Source organism: Myotis nattereri (genome assembly GCF_964212035.1).
Source record: "Myotis nattereri genome assembly, chromosome: 2".
Classification (NCBI taxonomy): domain Eukaryota; kingdom Metazoa; phylum Chordata; class Mammalia; order Chiroptera; family Vespertilionidae; genus Myotis; species Myotis nattereri.
This window is the reverse complement of record NC_138076.1, coordinates 142,738,042-142,760,843: the sequence shown is the minus strand read 5'-3', so window position 1 is coordinate 142,760,843 and position 22,802 is coordinate 142,738,042. Positions and strand designations below refer to the sequence as shown.

General features: G+C 43.7%; 1 protein-coding gene across 1 annotated transcript in view; it reads right to left on the bottom strand.

Annotated features, from left to right (window-relative positions):
• E2F7 (E2F transcription factor 7) overlaps positions 1-22,503 on the bottom strand; it is a gene marked incomplete at both ends in the record, with an annotated part of 35,715 nt that extends 13,212 nt beyond the window's left edge. The window contains 6 exons of the mRNA XM_081084981.1: positions 1,632-1,766; positions 3,209-3,364; positions 4,883-5,173; positions 8,931-9,099; positions 12,739-13,014; positions 22,411-22,503. Coding sequence (XP_080941107.1) covers positions 1,632-1,766; positions 3,209-3,364; positions 4,883-5,173; positions 8,931-9,099; positions 12,739-13,014; positions 22,411-22,503 — 1,120 coding nt within the window. The remainder of the gene's footprint in view (positions 1-1,631; positions 1,767-3,208; positions 3,365-4,882; positions 5,174-8,930; positions 9,100-12,738; positions 13,015-22,410) is intronic.
• Positions 22,504-22,802: the final 299 nt, after the last annotated feature.

Genomic DNA, 22,802 nt, shown 5'->3' with positions numbered 1-22,802 from the left:
TCCCCAACTACCTCATTTTCTGCAATGATACCACCATCCTTGAACCCCTCCTCTCTTTCAACCTATCTAAAGACTAAAGACCCCTTGTCACGTCAGTCTATGCATCTAGTACAAATGTCTTGCTTACCCTTTGAAGCCCACCAAAAATTCTGTTCCAACTGATCGTACTTCATGTCTCATCACTCTCTGCCCTATGCCCTCCACTCAGATCATGATGGCTGATCTCTCCCCGACACAGCAGACTTGTGCTTAGGTATCAGTTCTTTCAACTAAAAAGCTCTCCATCCCTACAAAACCTAAAAGTCCATCAGTACTTCACCCATATCCTTTGATTTCCTACAGCACCACTACCACCATGTATAGTGCTTGACTGTTACTCTAAGTTTCAAATGAGTGCTAATTATATGACTTCAGTAGAGGCTCAACAGCCAACGAAAGTGAGCAAGGCACGGATCTGGGTACTTAGGTAATCAAAGATGAACAAAGACCTCTTCTGCCCTCAAACCCATGGAGCAGGGACCACAGCATCACATCAGCATCACCAAGTACAAGAGCATAACACTAAAGTGCAGCAGTTCAGATGAGAGACTCTTTGCTCTGGGTGACGAGGGAAGCTTTAAGGAGGAGTTGACATTTGTGGCAGATCTGGAAAGGGGAACAGAGTATTTTCATGTCCAAGAGAAGAGGGCTTCACAGGTGAAAGGATGAAGAGAAGCCAAAGGCAGAGCAACATAAAAGGGCAACGTTGTGTATTCCATGTAGGCATGGATGGCGTGCTGTATGCAGCTTTAGTCTCTCATGGCACGTGCACAGTCCACACGCAGTAAGTACTTGCTGGGTGGAATTAGTTACATTAGATTTCAAGCGGTTTCATCTAGATCCAAAGTGAATAATGTGCTACAATGAGGTAGAGAGCTGTATCTTCTATAGGCCTGGGTTAAGTGGCAGGAATTTATGCCACTAACACCAAAATTGCAAGGGTAATTTAAAAATAATGTTAATGGCTTTTTCTCAGGCAGCCTAGTTATATGTAAAGTAGCTGGTACAGTAGGATCCAGTCCCCAATTGCTCAGCTATTACCTGTGAAATAGGTAGAAGATAATACCCTCTTCTGTTCTAGTATAGTAAAATTGACATTTGTAACCTTTGAAATAAATGATAAAAAAACAGGTGTTCATTGCATCTATACTATATTTAGGAGCCATTTTTACCATATATTAGTTTCATGATAGCAATAGTATAATTTTTACATTATGTGGAATTTCAAAGAAAAACAATATTTTAGGTATTCCACTAATGTAGACATCACTCGAGCTTATAAATGTCATTTTAAATCCCTTGTCCCAAATTTCCAGGGAAAAAAAAATCTTCTGAATAAAATAGAACGTGCTAAAGGGCTATAATTTACTAGTTATAGAAACTCCCACAACATAAGCTCTCAGTATTTCCCCTCCTACTGTGTGAGCCGACCAGCACGTACCATTTGTAGACTAATACTCACTGTTCCGAGAGTGACATCACAGTCTAATTTGAATGTGACTTGGGTAACAGAAAATGAGGGAGAAGATCGATCTCACTCTGTAAATGTAGGATTTTAAATAAAATCGGTCCCTAACAAAACCATGCCTCACCACTGGAGGCGAAGTCCACAGGCCCGATCCACTTGAAGGCTGGCTTACGGCCTCGCTCTTCCGTCACGTGCACTTTCTTGATCAGAGTCAGGCTGGTCAGGACATTGGCGATGTCATAGAGACGTCGGACCTTAGCTGGAAGACATCAAACACAATTACGGTCATGCTGCCTGTGGCACCATTACACTGTAGTTTACATGACAGGTCACTTTTCTTGGCCACCATATACACCTCAGGGGAGAGCAGTGGGGTGGGATGAAATGACCAATGGCTCTGTCATGAAACCACCCAGGATTTATGCATCTGCAGCCACAGACCAAGGTCGGAGTGTCCTTCTGTTTCCACAGCTTCACACCTTTCCAAGACAAGCAGGGACAGCCCTGATTGCAAAAACACCCGAGGGAGGGAAACGGGCTGTAATTAGAGGCTCAGTGAGTGTGATTCTGACATGTGGCATGTCGGAAGCCTGCCCGAGTTTCTCCCAGCAGGAGGCTGTGGCACCAGCTCCACCAGGCAGCTGGGCTGTGAACATGACAGGGAATCCCCAGAGCTTCCTGCAAAGCCACACTCCTGGGCACAGAAGGTGTTCCGGGCTCAGGATTCTGAGGTACCGCTGTGCTGAAGGCAGGCAGTTCCTCACCTGAAGTCCCAGCCTCTGGCCACCCAGAGGGGAGGGGGTGGGATGCACAATCCTTGAGTCTTAAGAGGTTTGGGGAGACACATTTGAAAATGCATGGACTAGAAGAGAAATTCAGAAGGGGTGGTAACACAGTAAATAGAGAGGTGATGCCCAGAAAGTAATTTATATTTAAGAAATCAATTTCTATTTAAGAAATCAATTTATAGGTAGGAAACCCACTTGACTTCAGGGCTAAGATAAAGCAAAGAACATTGATGACTGTCTAGAAATAGCAAGCATTCATCCCAGATGCAATTTTCTTCCCAACAGGGGGAGAGCTTAGATTTTATTTAGTCATTTCTCCCACAGGATGGCTATAATTCCAGCTGGAAACACAAACAAACAAGGTATGTTGAGCTCATGCCTCCCCAAGGCTTGAAAGGACAACCAGCAGCCAAGGGCCTCTGGCTTGGGACCCACGCTCGACAGAAAATAGGAAATTCAGAAACGCTCTCCTTGTCCGCAGCCATGTCCCACCACCCTTCCCCCACTCTGGTCACTCCGCTGCTTCTTACCTGTACACACCTTTCATCTCCACCCATCAGAAGAGTAAGCGGGGGGTGGGGGTGGGGTAGGGGGGGAAGGGGAAACAAAACTCAGACATTCTGTCTTGGATGCTGCGATACTAAAGAGAAATGCAAAGTATCTTACACCCACCCTGACCTGCATTTGTGGATGGCACTCTGCTTCCACTGTCCACTCTAACTGCCAAGGAGACGTCAACGGGAATCCTAGCAGGTGACTAACTTACTTCTCACAGCCCCAAGGATTCTGGGATGCAGGAAGGAGTGCACTTCTCCAAAAAACCATTGTTCTTTTACTTTCAGAGGCAGAAACATCACTGTATGAATCCCGCCCTCCCTGGGCCAGCGAGGTGGGTTCAGGTGAGGGTGCTTACTTTTAAATTTACTGTGGTCCAGCACATTCTGGCTTCCTTCTATCAGGATTTTGGCAGCCACATCGAGAGTAACAATCTTGGTTTTAGAGACGAGGAACAGCATGACAAACTTCTGGCTCATGATTCTCAGAGACTTGTCTTTTCTGTTTGCAGATGCTACAAAGGGAACGAAACAAAGGCATCAAAAAAGATAATTTACCACAAGAAAGTCTCTATTTACAGTTTGCCAGAATGATCTGACTCTGCTAGTGAATGGAAAGATCACTTCTGTTACAGGGAGAAGCCTTCTGGACACAGTCACAGACGATGGCTCAAAAAGACAAGGCCCTCATAAGATTTCCGTAGGAACAGACGCTGAAAGGCGAATGTTAACCCAGTCTTGCTCAGTGGATAGAGTGTCAGCCTGCGGACCAAAGGGTCCCGGTTTGATTCTGGTCAAGGGCACGTACCTCAGTCGGGGCGTGTGCAGGAGGCAACCAATTGATGTGTTTCTCTCACATCGGTATTTCTCACTGTCTTTCCCTCTATCTTCCACACTCTCTCTAAAAGACAATGGAAAAATATCCCTGGGTGAGGATTAAAAAAAAAAGTGTGTGTGTGTGTGTGTGGGTGGGTGGGACATAGGGTAGGGATGAGAAACTGTTTTCAAACATCCACTCTGACCTCAAAGGCAAGGATTCTACTTTAATTTCTCTGTGCCCACAATACAGGCAAACCTTGTTTAGTGCACTTCACAGATATTGTATTTTTTTTTTTTACAAATTGAAGGCAAGAACCCTTCACCAGCAAAAAGATTACAACGTGCTTTATAGTGGTGGTCTGGAACCAAACCCACACTGGCTCTGAGGTATGTCTGTATCCCGCATGTCCTGTAATCACAGCAGGTGCCCACCTCTTCCATTTCTTTTCAGAAATAAACTGTAACTAAACAGGAGAACTGATGAGATGTGTGCTGCTGAGGATGGCAGGCAAACCATCCCGACAGATGGCTGTCTCCCCTGGTTATTAAGATACAACTGGCTCATGGGCTGGAACTAAAAGGCATGAGGCAGTAAAATGAATGAAAACCAGGCCCACCTTTCCATTCCTGTTTCTTAAATTTGCAAGTGAAATGTGAGTGATACTTGCACTTGATCATCTTAGCGAGAGGGAGTAGGGAGAGAACGATGAGGACCAATGGTTAAGACAGGAAGAGGATAAATGAGTCGGGAGGGGAAGACCAATGTAGACGTCAGTGAAAAACATTCTGCATCCAGTGTCTAGCCTTCTAATCAACATGTGCTGCTAATGGGGTTCTTTTCTATATAATCTACTCCCATATGTAACTTGAAAAATTAATTTCATTGTAACGATAACTTCTTTCAGAGCAAATTTTCCTTAAAGGCTCACAAACAGAAACCAGCATGGGGCTGTCAATCTGGAATGGGAGCTCCATCAGCGATCTGCGGTCCAAACACCAACCACCAAGTGATCTGCCAGTAGACAGGTTTTCAGTGAGGGTGAGTGGGCAACCCAGCGGGGGAGCCATCTGTCTCCCTTTCTTCAGTGGAGAGAGTAAGAGGACACCTCCCTCCAGGGTTGTCAATCTGGCACTTCCCATCTCAGCAGTGAGTCTCTCCAGAAGAGACCATCCCTGCCTCTCTGCTATTACCCACGTGGCTACAGTGAACTCACAGGAGGGACAGTCGGGCTCCGAGAAATCCAGCAACTGTTGATCATGGGGATCTGCACAGCCATCTTTTTTACGTTCTCCAAATTTGTAATCCATCAGGTCCAGCTCCCTCTGCTGGAGGGATGCCATCTGCTCCTCATACTTCTGCTCCTCTCCTAGTCTCTGGAGGTTCCGCAGGGTCCTCGGCAGGCTGTGCCGGCCGTGCCAGCCATACTGGTTCTTGGCCAGCCGGCTGACCAGGTGCAGTGACTCCAGCACGTTCACAATGTCATAGATGCGTCTCCTTTCAACGCCTGTTTGAAAGACAGAAGCCAACCATCATCATGCAGGCTTTTCTGAGGATAAATTCCTTGAGAGCCTGGACCATGTCTGTGAACTACTTTGCGTGATGCCCAGTGGAATGTCCATCAAGTGTGGCTGTGCCACAAACTCACCCCTTAAAAATGCAAGTAACAGAATTTTTTTTTCTTTCCTTTTCTTGTGACCTAACCCCCAGTAGGATAAAACATCCACCCAGAGACGGCTGATGTCCTACCTGTATTACACGCAGCAGATGTCTTTTCTTTAGCCCTGTCAGCCTGTTACAATGGGTGGGACTGAGCAACGCAGGTACTAGCACGCCCCATGGACACCGGGTGAATGCTGGCTGGCTGATTCAGACTTATAGTCCTGATTATGCAGACTATACAATAAACTGTGTCCAAGAACAGATACCTTGTCTGGACAATCCTTTCCTTTCCTGGAGTTTGAATGATGTAAAATAATTATCTTAACTATCTTAATGGTCCAATAAGGAAAACAGATGGTAAGTATGTTGTGTCCTATTTCACACTGGAAGCTTAGGAGTCAAGACTTTGGGCCCCTTCTCAAGATGATGGATGAAGCCACAGTTAGGGCTGGAACAACACCTGAGTACGCTCTGGTTCACCATGGCTACAGACAACTCTCCCGCGCTCTCATTCACCGCATCCTGCCAAGCAGCCCAGTGCAACAGAGACTTCGTGTACACTACGGACGGACCAGCAAGTTCATCAATTCCCTAACCCTTGCCCAATACTCTGCCCAAATAGCTAGGATTATGAGCCGTCTACTGAATTTGCCAAAAATATTTATGGTGCTTAGTGTGGGGATTTTCGGGTTAGACTGCCTAGATTTGAATCCCCGTGTTGTCTGTCCCAATTGGTGACCCTGAGTAGTGACCTAATCTGTCTGTGGCTTAGTATTTATCTCTTAAGATGAGGAGGGTTCGACGCGACCACAAACATGAAGAGTCTCCAACACATGTTCACTGTTTGGCACTTCCTGCGTGGCACTGGGGCTACCTCAGGTCACTGCTGGCATCAGAGGATTAGTGGAAACAGATTTAAAAACCTCCTCTGCAGCAGGCCCTCGGGCTTCTGGAACCACCTCCCCCTTTGCTCTCATGTAAGTATCCGTAACAGAAGCCTCCAGGCACCTTGGAGAAAACCAGCCCAGCTACAACCAGGCCCTCTTTCTGTGCACTTGCCAGGAGCTGTAATATAATCCGGGCAGACTCAGCGAATGCAGCATGTGGCCCTGCAAAGACTTAACAGGAGAAACAGACTGAATTACAACGAGAAGCCCGGAGCTGAGAGGAAGTTCATCACATGCATGAGGAGGCATTTCACAGCCGTCAGAGCATTTCAGCTCCTGACCCCGAAAGGCTCCTCACCCCGCCTCGGTGCCAGATGTCTGCTGGAAGGTGGTGCAGGGCCGTCAGCAGCCCCCTGTCCGACCCCTGGGTTCCTTGCTCCAGTCTGTTTTCCTATATTAACACATCGTGTTTAGAGTGTAACATTCTATAAACCTTCCCATTAGAAATGTCATGTGAATGCAACTGAAACACCCCAGGGCCAGCCATATGCCCGGCTGTTTTGTTGTTTTGTATTAGATACAATCTGTTAAGTCTCCATCCAGTGGCTCGACATCCCGAGAAGGGAAAAGAAAGGAAGGTTCTGACCACCTGCAGAGTAAGACATTTAATGTGCACAACAGGTGTGTAGTAGGTGATGCTGGTCATGCACCCACCTTTTCTATCGGACTGAGTGCGCCTGTCCACTGGCTGTCCCATTTCCCAGGTCTTCAGACGTGCCAGTTACTCTGGGCGTTGTCCTGCCAGGGAGGGTTTCCTTGGCACCAGCCTTCCTTTCCTTTTGTATCCAGGCAAAACTATTCACGGCATTAGTTATGCCATCAGGATTTACCAATTCTTACCAGGCCTCCCTTCATCCCCAATGGAGCTTACCAAGAACACCTCAGCGCCATACACTATTTTCTTGGGCCGTGCTATTTTCCATCCACTAAAGTCCTTCTAGTTCTTTGACTTCTTACCTATGATATCCATGTCCAATCTATATGGGACCAGAACCTGGGAAACTGTGCAATTTGAATGCTCTGCACATCCTTGGTTAAAATATGGTCTTACAGCTTGTGACCCGGGATGTAGCAGAGAGTTTAGACTCAACCCGAAGAGTCGGTCACCCCTGAAACAATTTCCGGGAGGGACCTCATTTTTGACCTCACATGAAGAGAAATGGTAAGGTCATGTGGCAGGTCTGGGTGATGTGAGGCATTAGCCAGCTGTTGCAAAAATCCCTGGTTCTGCCCCAGGCAGCCATGACGCGGGGATCTGCAGAATGACCTGCAGCCCCCGAGCAGGAGTCTGTCCTGTGACACGGCCTTCCTACCTCCAACCATTTGTCTTCTGCACTGACGTCAGTGCAAGGCCCTGACTTCGTGAGTCCCAGTGAGGACACTGATTTGTTGTTTTACCCTCATCCTCCGGAAGACTCGTTTCCAGGATGCTGTGCCTCCAATGGGTCAAGCCTCTCCCTCCCCAGCTGGGTCACTCTGCCCTTCTTGTCTCATGGCCACCAGGGCCAAATACTGTGTTCCCATTTCTGAATTTCACAACGGCTCCCCAAGCAAAGCGCTCTACTCCCCCTTCCTAATGGCAGAGGTTGAACAGACAGCTTAGGGAAGAGGGGGTACGAGGGAAAGCTTCCATGTAACAGTAAGAGCCACCCATGCCAGGGCCCGAGTTAGGCACGTTACTGACATCGTCCCAACCTGGCTAAGGTTCTGCCAGGTAGGTGCGGTGGTCCCAGTGAGAAAAGGTTGATTAAGTTCCTAATGCTCGCAGGGCCTGTCAATTGGAGAGCTGGGCTTCCGATCCAGCCTTCCCTGACCCAAAGCCCAGCCCGGGGTCTTCCCATCACAGCCCATCGCATCCTCATTATTTCAGCTTCCAGCAAGCACAACCTCTTTAGCCATCGGTTTGAGTAATTCAGACTGACAATCGTCTACTGGTGCATATTTCTCTGGGCTATGGGAAGAACTAGAACTAATAAACAAATTAAAAATATAATCTATCAAAATTATGTATGTAAAACCTCCTAAGGAGACACCCTCCACCTGCAGATCTTTGTGATTCCTGCTTATTTAATGATTTGTCAACGATATGTTCATCCTGAAACCAACTGCCATCCATGTCCACTAGGGGTCTGTATTTGGAAGCTGCTGGACTTCTTTATAGAACATACGGTGCTGCACATTATACACACCCTCCCGTGTGAACACATGCATTCCTTTGTTATAAGGTTGAGCTGTTTGAGTTATGCCCAGATGTGCTTTTCCTACTTTGGCAGGCTTGTTGTGAACAGCACAGAAGAAGGCTTCAAACATAATGCTCTTGCTCTCAAATCTTGCTTTATAACAGAACTAACACCAATTCTGAACCCTTAGCAGCGTTATTGTAAAAATAAACAGCAGGATATTTCAAAACACTTTTTAGTCTGTCTGAAATAAGATGAAATTAAAATAGGAGATAGGGCTCTGTAATGTGAGTCTTGTCAAAGTGTTTTTTAAGCTTAAGAAAACCAAGTTCTTGTTGACCCTCAGGCCTAGAAGGCCCCTGCAATCCTACGCTGAATGGTCATGGCAGAAGGAAGCTCTCCCTTTTGGAGGGCCTGCCCCGGGAAACCAGTGTCCCACTACACCTGGAGACAGACCTAACCGGACAATACATACCAAGACTGACAGCCACTTCATCTAGGGAGATGGTGGTTTTCTCAGCTGACAAGGGATAACTTGGATAGCGAGCTAGAAACTTCTGGCACAGGAGTCCTAAACTTTTCTGTTTTCTGCTCGGCCTGCGTTTCTCAAATTTCTCCACAGCAACATCCCCCACAACACGAAGCTAGAGGGCAGACAGAAGGGAGGGAGGAGACAGCATGGTTAACATCCTAACAGAGAAATTGCAGTGGGCAGTACTGGCAAGTTGTGGGGACATCCTAACCCATCCCATCCTAGAGTCTAGTTAAAATACACTTCCTAACCTAATTTTCTTAGCATTCTACCTATTACCTTCTCTAGACTGAATTTTTTGTCCTTTGCAATTTGAGGCCGAGCGTACTGGTTAAAAGCGTAAACAATGAATAATGCGGTCATTTATAGGTTGCTAGAGTCTTGCTGACAGGGTGTTTGTTGGACTGTAGACAAGCATCACTAAGAGCTTTTGGAGATGCAGAATCTCAGGCCTCATCCCAGAACTGGTCCATCAGAGTCTGTCTTTTCATAAGATCATGGGTGATTTCTATTGACATGAAATAGAAGATGCACTGGTCTCCACTGTGTCATTAAACTGTTTTATGTTTACTAATTTCCAAGGGTTGGTGGAAGTGAACAAGAGCAGCCAAATCTTATTCTTATTGCAAGTACATAAAACTAGTGTCCCTGTCTCATCAACCCACATATCAAAAGGGCTGAATTCAACCCAAGAAAATAAAACGTTTTTCAGTGAACATATTCAAGCAATAGGATAATCTCAATAGCTTCAGAAAAAAACATTTAATACATTTAACAACCATTCATGATTTTCAAAAATGCTCTTAGACAACTAGGAATGGAGAACTTGAATAAAGTGTATCTATAAAAATCCAACTGAAAACAAGTCTTAAAGACAAAACCTTGGAATTACCCCTTTAAAAATCAGGGACATGATAAGGATGCTCCTCTTCTGCACCATACTGGAGATAGCCAGTGGATGAGGACAAGACAAAGAAACTGAGGCACAGGAATGGGGAAGGAATAAATAAGCAAAACTTTCATTCTGCAGAACACATGATTGTTTACATGAAAAATATAGGACTGACAAATTATTAATAATAAGAGAATTTAGAAAGCTCCTGAAAAGACAAAACTCTTTTAGGAAAAAATCTAGCAAATATTTATTTGTATAAAATATTAAAATTTGCATCTTTAAAGAAACAGATAGGAGGACTCAGTACCATAAACAGATTAATTCTCAAATTAATCTACAGGCAATGCAATTACAATTAAAATCCAATCTAAAGTACATATGGAAGAAAAAAAGGGCAAAGCATAGTCCACATATTCTGAAGGAAAAATTGACGTTCCTGCTTTGTCTGATATGAAGGCTTATTACAACACTAGAGGCCCAGTGCACGAAATTTGTGCACTCGGGGCTGGGGGGTCCCTCAGCCCGTCCTGCACCTTCTCGCAGTCCAGGAGCCCTCGGGGGATGTCCAACTGATGGCTTAGGCATGCTGCTCGTGGGGAGCGGGCCTAAGCCAGCAGTTGGATATCCTTAGCACTGCTGTGGAGGTGGGAGAGGCTACTGCCACCGCCACTGCGTTTGCCAGCCATGACCCTGGCTTCTGGCTGAGTGGCGCTGCCCCTATGGGAGCGCACTGACCACCAGGGGCAGTTCCTGCATTGAGCGTCTTCCCCCTGGTGGTCAGTGCACATCATAGTGACCAGTCGTTCTGCCGTCAGGCCAAAACCGGCTCTCCAACATCCCCCGAGGGGTCCCGGAGTGCGAGAGGGCGCAGGCCAGGCCGAGGGAACCCAACGGTGCACGATCGGGGCCGGGGAGGGACGCAGGAGAGCTCCAGGATGTGTTCAGCCCGTCTCGCTCAGTCCTGATCGGCTGGACCCCAGCAGCAAGCTAACCTACCGCTCAGAGCATCTGACCCCTGGTGGTCAGTGCACGTCATAGTGAGCGGTTGAGCATCCTTAGCATATCATTAGCATATTACGCTTTGATTGGTTGAACAGTCGACCAGATGACCAGACACTTAGCATATTAGGCTTTTATTATATAGAATGGTATTGGTGGAGGGACAGACAAATTGGCCAATGGAACAGAAAAGAGCCCAGAAACAGATACTCACACAAGTGAAACTATAATATGTGACAGGTGTAGCACTGCCAACTCCAGGGAAGAGGAAGAACTGAATACATGATACAAGGACAAGTGATTATAAGAAGCAACATAAAGAGAAAAAAGGCAAGCACCAATTGAAATGTAACACGTATAACTGGTACAGGTTTAGTTTCACGAATATATATAATAAACCCTACAAATCAATAAAAATGAGCAAAGAACACAAACAGGTATTTCACAGAAGAGGAGAAAACATGGTAGCTAGTAAAGATTTGGAAAAAAGCTTAACCTCATTAGTAACCGAGGAAAAAGCAAATGGATACCACAGTAATATACAACTGTACACCCACTGGATTGGCAGAAATTAATAAATTTGAGAATTTCAAGTGCCAGAGAGGATATGGATCAATATATGTTTATACGTTACTGGTGGAAACAAACAGCTCTTGGTAAAACAATCTGGCACGATCTTATGAGTAATTGAACATCCAATAACCTAATAATTGCACTGTTAGGTATATACCCTAGAATAGTTCTCAAACTTTGTGGTCACAGGATCCCTTTATATTCTTAAAAAATAATGAGAAATATCTTTTTTAAAAATTGGTTTTCTTTTTGTTTTTTTACTTTTTGGTAGAACAGTTGGTCATATAAAATACACTTATCATGTATGTAATGTCTTTAATACCCATGACTCTACCTCCCAACCAATCCCCAAACAGAACAATACTATTAATTTACATTTTTATAGATTTTTAAAAAATCCACCAAAATGAAGCAAACTGGAAGAGAAATAACATTCTAATCTGTGAGCAACTTTTCTTAGCAAGTCTGGGAAAAAGTTTGATGGGAGAGTGAAAATTATTGACCACTGATTTTTTTTTTTTTAAGTATAGATATGCAGCTTATTTAATAGCTCTGGTTCACCACAGGACATGTACTTTAAAGATAACTTTAAAGCCTAAATCAACAAACTGAACATACATGAGAATAATAAAATGTCCCAGGTCAAAGACATTTAGATTAAAATTATCCTTGCCTAGCCTGCGTGGCTCAGTGGTTGAGCATCAACTTATGAACCAGGAGGTCATGTTTTGATTCTGGTCAGATTGCCCCCCCCCACTTACTCCCTCCCTTTCTGAAATCAATAAAAATATATTAAAATAAAAATTCTTAAAATTGGAGCAAAATTAAATCCACAGCAACATTTATAATAAAAACGCAAATTCCCCCATTAAATCAAAGTTATTAAATATCATTGCTTAAAAATGGATTTTTAAATGTGTATTGGTTAAGGGAGTATTATAAAAAAAAAAAAAAAGTGTTCCCTATTATCTGTGTCCAGACAATAGGGTGCTGAAGGCCTGGGGAGGGGGCAGACTAGAAGGAGTCGTCAATGGGGGGAAAAGGAGACATATGTAATACTTTTAACAATAAAGAAATGTTAAAAAAAGAAAAAGAAAGCGTTCATTGTGAAAAATGAGATACAGAGTGAGAAGTCCATTTCAGCTATATAAAGAAAAGATATTAAGCTTAATACTGCTTTTGGCTCAATAGTTAGCTGAAAAATTGAGAATTCTATGATTTCTTTAAATAACCAAGTAAAAAATTTTAATTCTATCACAGCTGCTAGGAACACAGCCTGTTTACCTGCAGAGAGTCTGTAAACACTTCATCCTTGTTCTCAATGGGTCTGAACAGTCCCTTCTTCTTCTCCCAATCTCTTATGTCAGGGCTGGCAGCACTAATGAGCATCTTCAGGTTAGCTGTGGGCGTCCATGGTTCGGTCTGCTGTCTGTCCACAAGCTTAACTGGAGTAATGGGGTTTCTTTCTGGAGTGAAGATTTTTTGCTTCGATAAATCAATTGGTTCATTTTTTATTGGAGTTTTCGGGGCCATCCTTGATCGATCAACAAATATATTTTCCTATTTTAAAAAAGAGACCTTTTAGCAAGAATGAGACAGGTCAGCTATCAGCTAAGAGAACTGTTTAGTTCCCACCATGAAAATACAACCAGACCATATGTTCAGGGCTGAAAAAATAGTAGGATAGGACTAATGAAAACAGACAGAGGATTCATGGAACTCAAGGAGAAGCTCCAACGGGAAACTGACTATAATCTGCTACTCCTTTTATGCATGTTTTTCATGGCATTGCTATGAAAGAAGTCATGAGTGTATCTATCACCGGTGAATGCTTGTAATAGTTGGGGATGAAAAGGCCAAATGTGAATTGAGTCCATATACTCCTAAGTGCCATATTTATTTTTTAAAATATATTTTATTGATTTTTTAAAGCTATTTTTTTATATATATATATTTTATTGATTTTTTACAGAGAGGAAGGGAGAGAGATAGAGAGTTAGAAACATCGATGAGAGAGAAACATCGATCAGCTGCCTCCTGCACATCTCCCACTGGGGATGTGCCCGCAACCGAGGCACACGCCCCTGACCGGAATCGAACCTGGGACCCCTCAGTCCGCAGGTTGACGCTCTATCCACTGAGCCAAACCGGTCTCGGCCTAAGTGCCATATTTTTTAAACACTAAGTTTGCACTAACCGGTGAAGAAAACAAATGCTTTTGTAGTTCAGTGTTCAACAGTGCTAATGTAACAATTAGCAGGACCAACGGATATAAGTGCATCCAACAAAATGCCACATATAAAACGAACCTAGAGAGCAGTCTTACTTCAAAGGACTCGTATGCCACCCCCACCCTATATGACTCCCCACGTGAGATTACCAATCAAACTGACCTACAGCCTGTTCAATAAGAAGAGACCACTGATCACAGGCTTAGGTGTCATGGGGGCGATATTAAATTGCTATAGAGAGTTCTAAGTGCTTACCTCTCAAGTTCTGTTCTTGATTTTTTCCAGCTTGGTAATAGTTTGTGGAGTAGAACCTACCCTCAGGTCACACTTTGAGATTAATGATGGGCCCATTATGTCCCTTGTAAAAAAGGACTGAGTATAGAGAACTCACATTTGGAACTACCGAGTAATTAAAACAAATTTCTTTCCCCTAAAACCAGTTTTTGGCATTCAAAAACAGAAAGATTCAGCTCTAATTATAGCAGAATTCACCTCCAGGCAATAGCGTCTTATACAATTATGAAGGTGGGTGGTTAAATATTTGTCTCTCTGTTTCCTGTACAGGTAGCACTCTATAGCTACTGTATGCTTGGATTTTGGCTGAACAGTGGTTTACAAAAAGTGCTTTCTTATAAACGAGCAACATGTGCAGAGGGAAAAGACTGGGAGAAACTGGAATCTGTGTTAGCACGCCAATTCTTGTTCTTGAATTGGCAGAAGCTGCCCACTAGCCATGGTGGTCCTGTCCTCCTGTAACAGGAAGGAAACAGGTGGGGATGGGAACCTAGGTTTCTCCTGCCACAAGTAGCAGTAAGCATCCAGCCTGGGGCGCTGCATCTATTGACTTCTCTCCCTCCGTTTTTTTATCGTTTAACTCTTTCTTTTTAAAAATTTTTATTGTTGACTCTATTACAGATGTCTCCCATTCCCCTCCTCTGCCTCTCTCCACCCCACCTCTGCCCCTCCCCGGCCTTCACCACATTACTATGTCCACGGGCTATGCGTACATATTCTTTGGTTGATCTCTTCCTCCCCTCTCTACCGATATCTCTTAACAAGTTCCTACAAGTGTGCAATTCTGATGAAGTCTTCTACCAGGGAACCCTCCAGGGAAAGTATTGAGGGTTTACCATGTGCCACACCGTGTTTCATGTACTTTATGGATAGGAACCTCTTCTAATCCTGTGACCTGGGTACTATTATTTTTCCAGTCTACAGCTGAAGAAACCGAGGCACAGAGAGGTTAAACAACTTGCTCGAGGTTACATACAACCTCATTCGGTAGAAAAGTAACTGGTTTGCAGGACACACTGAAAGCTGGAGTTTCTGAAATTCTACAACTAGAAATAAGCTTGTCCTGGGTGCCCGTTGGAGGAAGCTGTCTTTTTCACAGCTCCAACATACAGTACCCAGCAGGCCCCCCAGTATTGATGGAGAGGTGGGATGGGGAAGCAGTTTTGCATGCAGGCTCTAGTGCCAGCTACTTGGTGTGAGGGAGGGCACGTTCCTCCTCCTCACCAGGCTTCCATTCTCGCAACTGAAAATGAAGTTCGTAAAAATACCAACCTCAGGGTTATGAGAATAGTTCCTGGCATATGGTGAGCATGCAATAAACCTTAGCTATTGTCTTTTCTCCTTTCCTAATCTTTATTACCATTCATTCTGACACTCAGAGCTAATAGAATTTAACTTCTGGGGTGAATGTCTTGTTCATTCACGTGACTGTGCACTTCTGGAGGTCAGGGAGTAAGTATGTGTCTCATTCCTCACGATTGTTGGCACAATGCCTTGCCCTGTACAAGTGCACACAGAACACGGTGCCTTGATTATCTGGTTATTCAAAAAGGTATCCCTACAGTAGAGGGTGTGGCCCAGGCTGACTGAGCCGGACAGAGATTCACCCGCCTTCTCTACCTTCCATGCATGGCACCTGCAGTCACAGAAATGATGTGTTCCTCCTTCTTTCTGCCAAGGTGCAATTATGATAGGCTGCCGGAAGCCGATCCACCCTTGCTGCTTGACGCAGTTGCTGCAGGGAAGAAACATCTGCACAGCTTATGTTTCAAGGGACCTGGTGTATATGGCATATGTTTGCTCCCCCTCTTAGCACTATGTGTTTTAAGGTTGTGTTGAACGCTATGTGTTGAACACTGAACTACAGGACCACCTCCCCGAGAAAGGTTGTTTCCCCAGGTAGGGATTAAGAGGACTAAGGAAGAGAATAAATCAGTAAATCCCCCTAGTGTTACAGAAATACCATGTACTACTTATGAAGAACTTGGACTAAGACTGTTGGCAATAAATTTGGGACTTGTTGAGCCCACATCCCCAGGGGTCTGCCCACCAGGGAAAGCACCAAAGCCTATACCCTTGAAGGTCCACTGACACAGGGCAGTCACAGGGAAGGCAAGCAGCGAGGCTGGGAGCACATAACCTTTACTGGGTAGGATAAACTCCTTCAGTCACTTCCTTGTAGCCTATCAGTAGAGCAGTGACCTTGGAATAGCCCTTGTAATGGAACACAGAGATTAACCTAGATAAGATTAAAATCAACAGAACTAGACAGAGACAGGATTTTTGGCTAAGGTCAGATAAGAAACAAGGAATTGTAGAACTTGATCCAAAACATACCATGATGTAATTATAGAGGCATGCTTATGGGATCAAATAGTATAAATATAGAAGTAATAGGACAATAAAGAGAGAACCTGGCTATGATATGACCAACTGAACGCTGTCTCCGTGTCATTCATTCATCGCTGACTCCGTTCACACCTTTGGGAACCCCTGGACCTGATGGGGCTGGACCCCAACAATAGACCATTTCCTCCAACACTTTGATATCTTTTCACTACAATTTAAGTATTACAGATGCACCTCGACTTATGAAGTTATGTCCTGATAAACCAATTGTAAGTTGAAAATATCATAAGCTGAAAATGCATTTACTATACCTAACCTACTGACAATCATAGCTTAGCCTACCCTACCTTAAATGTGCTCCGAACACCTACATTATAGGGATGTAACCCCATTATAAGTCGAGGAGCACCTGCAATGGCCTTCCTCTTCTTCTCACCAGAAACAGGAGACCCAGATGGGCGTTTTGTAGACGTGCTGGGATGCAAAAACACAAAGCAAAAGATCCAAAAACACTGGCAACACAGTACACTGTAGAGCAGCGGTTCTCAACCTGTGGGTCGCGACTCCTTTGGGAGTCAAACGGCCCTTTCACAGGGGTCACCTAAGACCATCCTGCATATCATATATTTACATTACGATTCATAACAGTAGCAACATTACAGTTATGACGTAGCAACGAAAATAATTTTATGGTTGGGGTCACAACATGAGGAACTGTATTTAAAGGGCCGGAAGGTTGAGAACCACTGCTGTAGAGTATGGGCTGTTTACCCTTTGATCGTGTGGCTGACTGGGAGCTGTTGCTCGCCAGCATCATGAGTAATTATCCTACTGCATATCGCTATTTTGGGAAAGAGAAAAATTCTAAATTCAAAGTATGATTTCTACCAAATGCGAAATGCGTATCACTCTCACACCACCATGAAGTTGAATAATAGTAAGTTTAACCATCTTAAGACAGGACCATCTGTCCTTAAAGCAGGAGAGTTAGGTTACCTGATACGTTGTGATTGCATCACACCTCTATATCAAAAGAAAAAAAAATGTCTAGCAAATTGTTTTTCAAGGTCTCAGCAGGTGGGTAGAAAGTCGACTGCTATCTAGTCGACCCTGCTCCATCCGCCTGTTTATCCTGCAATCCTGACACTGTATAAGGCAGAGGAAAGGGGATTGAAACCAGAATTTGGAAACCTGGTTTTTGTCTCAGCTCCGGGTCTTCTTGATACTGAACAAATTGCTCTTTCGGTCTGGGACCAAGTTTCCTGGCCCATAAAATACGGAGTTCAGACTAAAGTCTCTATCTCCAAGGCTTTCCAGCAAGGCTGCCCTGCGGTGTGGGTAGATGCTTGGGATGCAACCAGACCTCTTCAGGAATGAATCATTCCCCGCCACTGCTGGAAGTGATACCAACAGGAAGCCCTTAACTGGAATGCCTTGGTGGGCCAAAGAGGGCTGACTCAACTGGGATCGCCCCCTCCCAGGGAGGCCTGACATGTAAAAGTGAGGCCCCCTTGCCCTACTCCCGGGGTCATCCTAGACCTCCCCTAGGGTAAACTCAGACTTCCCCTGAAACTGTGTTGCAGATCTGCCTCTTCCTCTGTCCATTTCTGCTGCCTTCCCTTCTCTTCCCTTCCCAGGTACTGATTCCTAGAGCTCTCCCTAGAAACCTCCTGCACACTAAGCTCCCTGTCATACCTGCTTGTCAGGAAATCTAAGCTGCAGCTCCCTAGAAATCACTTCCTCCCTCAGACAGAGAGAAAGTAATCCAGGACACAGGTTTTCTTGTTTTCATATGTAAATGGATGTAACACACACTGGAGAGCCTGCCGCAGAGTTACTGTGAGGAGCAGATCAGATAATGAAGGTGAAAGCAGTTTGTAATGGTGAAGTGCTATGCAAGTGTTCATCATTATTGACTATACCAGCGTCAAGACTATGCTGTACGCTGCCACAGAGAGGGGTTGGTAGTCAAAAGATCTTGGGTTCAGTCTTGCTTTTGTTTCAGATACAGCTTTGATCATGTGACCTCAAATAATATAGTCATCAGCCTTGCCAAGGCTTTTGGCCTTATGCCAACCTCTTTTCCCGTTCCATCTTATGCAAATTCCACATTTTGCCCCAACAGTCCACTTGCTTTTCTTAAACCTGCCCTGCACTTCATCACATCTGAGCTGCTGTTCACACTATCACTTGGTCTTTTCATGTACTTTTCTTTTTTCTCTTTACTGATTAAGGTATTACATATGTGTCCTTATCACCCCATTGCCCCCCACCCCCACCCCCATCCATGCCCTGGTCTTTAATGCCATAGGCTAAGCCTTGCCTGTCGTTTAAGGCTCATTGCAAAGACTACCCGTTAGGAAGTTCCCCGAGCTACTGACTAACAGCTCTCTTTCCCTTCAGAGCACTTCTAGAATGAGTAATCCACACTGAGGGCTTTCCCCTGATCATATCCCAGGGGTTCCTCAAATTATCAGTGTGTTCTGGTCCACTGCTTCTGACTGAGGTCACCTTCCAGGAGCCAGATCAATGGCAGAATACCTCACTTGACCTCACTGCAATGGTTAAGACTGTTGACTGTTCTTTGCCCTATAAAACTCTTGGTCCTGATGTAACAGTCGTTCTCTGTTGGTTCTCTTCCTATTTCTGTTTCCTCTCAGTCTCCTTCTTTGGTTCCTCTTTTCCCACTCTTACAAACCTCAGCCTGATACTTGCCTCTACTTTCTCTCTCTTGCGTAGTTCATGACTCTCACGCACATTGATTTTAAAACCAACGTGTATGTTGATAATTCTCAAGTTTGTGTTTGGCTAGTACCTCCCAAGAATTCCAAAGTCAGGCAACCAGCTGCTTTCTGCACCTATTTATTTACCTGTAATCATACAGATACAGATATGTATTTCAAACTGAATTCACCTTCTTTCTTAACCACTCCCAAAAGAGATGAATGACCTTCCAAAAAACCTGTGCTCACGAAATCTAGGCATTGTCCCCAAATATACCACTCACTTCTACTATTTTTTTAAATTGATTTGAGAGGGAGAGAGACATTGATTTATTATTCCACTTACTTATACATTCATTGATTGCTTGTGTGTGCCCTAACCAGAGATCGAACCCACAATTTGGCATATTGGGATGACACTCTAACCCACTGAGCTAACCAGCCAGGGTCTCATTTCTACTTTTACTAGTTCCTCTCTACTTGCCTAAGTCTTAACCTTCATTCCTTTAAGCCAGTGGTTCTCAACCTGTGGGTCGCGACCATTGGTTTAATACAGTTCCTCATGTTGTGGTGACCCCCAACCATAAAATTATTTCCGTTGCTACTTCATAACTGTAATTTTGCTACTGTTATGAATCATAATGTAAATATCTGATATGCTATATGTGTTTTCCGATGGTCGCGACCCACAGGTTGAGAACCGCTGCAAGTTTAAGCCCTAGCTCAAGTGTTACCTCTTTTACAAAGCAGCTCAATCTCACTGCTCATCTCTTTGTCCCAAATCATCCATTTTCTATTCGTCATGATTAAATGCACTGTGAACAAATTAAGAGAGCTGTTTATAATCCCACAACTGGACACAGTAAATTGGGGTAACAAGTTGAAAACTCCTTTATGTTTTAAGTTTCTCCATGAGAAATAAGAAGATGCATGTACTTTAAGAGTTCTTGACCAATCAAGAAAGATAAATGCTCTATATGCCAAATGATGCACAGGACACTGTAGCAAGCATCCCTCAGAGGGTTTTAAGAAGGAACAATTCAGCACTACGCATTTGTGGCCATGCTGAATCTCTTGAACATTTCTTAAACACCCACACCTCATGTTGTTTCTCCTGCCTAAAATGTCCCTCTTAAACACTCTTGTTTTCTTGTAGGTTGAACATCCTCAACCTTAATGTTAGCTCCTTAGAAGCCTTCAACTCTCTCTAGACTCCACATGAATTTATTTCTTCCTCCTCTGTTCCCTGGGGACCACTTTGTTCTCACTATTATAGCACTTATCAAATCATAGTGCAGTTGGTTCGTTTTACATCTGAGTTCCTGAAAGTCTCTCAAATAAAGGAGGGCAGGGCCTGCATCATATTCATTTTTGGGCTACTAATTTGAGTACAGTGTGAACAGTGTATGTTGCTGAGTGCTCAACAAAAACCCAAAGAGGGAGGTGCTATTTATTAGTTGCAATTTATGGAAGAAACAGATTTATTAACTACTAATAAACGATTGTCCCCTTAGCACCTTTGACATAAATATCTGTTTAAAGATTAAATAAAATATATCTGTTTGAGGTAATATAGCGAATAGCAGAACAGAAACTCAAACCCAGATCTGACTCCAAATCCCATGTTCTCACTATCCCTAGAAATCCTTCCCAGCATCAGGAAAAGAGACAAAGCCCCTCCAAGCAACTCGCAGAAGCACTGTTCTTATCCCTTGCCTTCTCTTTAAGAGGCGAAATAATTCCTGCTCAGACATTCCATTCCGAACATTGTAACCACTTTTCCAATCACTCTTGAGTCACTTGAGTTTCCCCCATATCCATTAGAATGTGAAAGCTCAACTGGACATCACATTTACTGATGCTGACTAACTAGAGTAGAAGTTGAAGGCACTTGATAAGAAGTCATTGGCCCAGCCCCAGCCGGTTTTGCTCAGTAGTAAGAACGTCGGACCGAAGGGTCTCGGGTTTGATTTCCATCCAAGGACACTGTACCTGGGTTGCCGGCTAGATCCCTGGCCCAGTTGGGTGCATGCGGGAGGCAACCTATCGATGTTTCTCTTTCTCTCTCCCCACCTCCACTCCCTCTAAAAAAAATAAACAAACAAACAAAAAAAACAATGGGAAAAATGATCCTTGGGTGAGGATAAAAAAAAAAAGGCCAAGAAGAAAAAAAAGTGGACACTGACTTAGGCTTTATATAAATGTGTACATATTTTTTCAAGGCTGTCCCATTCAAATTATAAAAGATAACAGAGTTTTGTTCTGAAACTCCCAAAGCCAAAATTCTAAAAATACAAAGTCTGGGCATTTTCACCCTCATATAGCTTGGATAATTTTTTTTTAAAGTTCTCTTTAAAACAATAATGCTTTGGTGTACTTCTTTTCCTAACAACAACAACAACAAAAAGTGAATGCTAGAAGGGAAAAACCCTACATGGGAAAAGCATACAATTTCACACCAATCGAAAATTAATGGTTGTCAAATATTTTTCAAAGGGCCATATAACAGGTTCTTTGCAACCAGGCAATTTCATTGTTGACGCTAAATCTAAAATTTAGACCAGGACCCTAGAAAAGTTCAATAGCCAAGGAAGTTGCTATGCTCAGATTTATATTCAAAGTTTCTACATCCAGATTTATTATATGTATTTGCGTTTGCCTAAAAACACTTAGATGCTTGCTACTAACAAGCTCTTAAAGCTTTTCGGTAGGGCATTGGTTGGTGAGCGTAACTGTGCTGATGTGGGTACAATGATAGTTTAGATATTGCTATGGGCAGTTTACTTGGTAATGTTTCTTAAAGGCACCACCATGGTCTTACAAATCACAGGGCAGCAAAAAAGGGGTAATGACTCGGCAAAACCAGACCAGCTGTTGCTCTACAGAACACGCAGGGTGTGTTGGTGTGCTCAGTCACTTCTCTCCCTATATGGGTGAAGGAAACTGCCTCTAGAGCTGATTAATGCATGGGCATGAAGAACATTTCACAGTACTTTAATAATCCAGCATTTATAGCAGAGAGTCTTTCTTCCCGGGTACTCAGGTTTAACATTCCTGCACAGCATTAGCTAATTCCAATGTTGACAACTACAAGTATTACAAACTTTTGATTGAAGGGGTCAGCATATCTTTGATTAATATAAATTGGTTCCAACACTACATCTAACCTAGCCTCTTTCCACTGCACAATGACTGAGCAACTCAATTACTAATGGTTTGGGTGACTCCATTAAAAATGTATATTTCTACAATGTTCATCATATTCATTAGATTTACAAGACAAATACAAGTGGCATATTGAAACACTTAATTGAATTAGACATCACTATCCTAAATATGTTAGACCTTCGTGCACTTACCTTTTGTGCATTTTCCCCATCTTCAGTGGCAAAATCTAGTCTGGGCTGCCTGGGGTTGATCAGGTCTTTTAGTGTTAAACAATTCACTTCCATCTGCAATGCACAATTACATTAGAAACGATCTTACAATTAGATGCTTTCTCCTCCAACAAAAATATCTATTCCACCCCCAACTCTCTAAAACGAACACGAACGAATACAAACACCCATTAGAAACTGAAAACTTGGGAAGAAAAAGTCGACAAAAGTAGTAATTATTTTATGGAAAGCCACAGAGCAAAGTAAAGTTACAAGTCAGGAAGGTGTAGGGCAAATCTGTCAGAAAGTACAGGGTCTCCTCAGGTCAGTTAATTTTGGCGCAAAGAACTGGGAGGAATTCGGCTTTAAAGAGG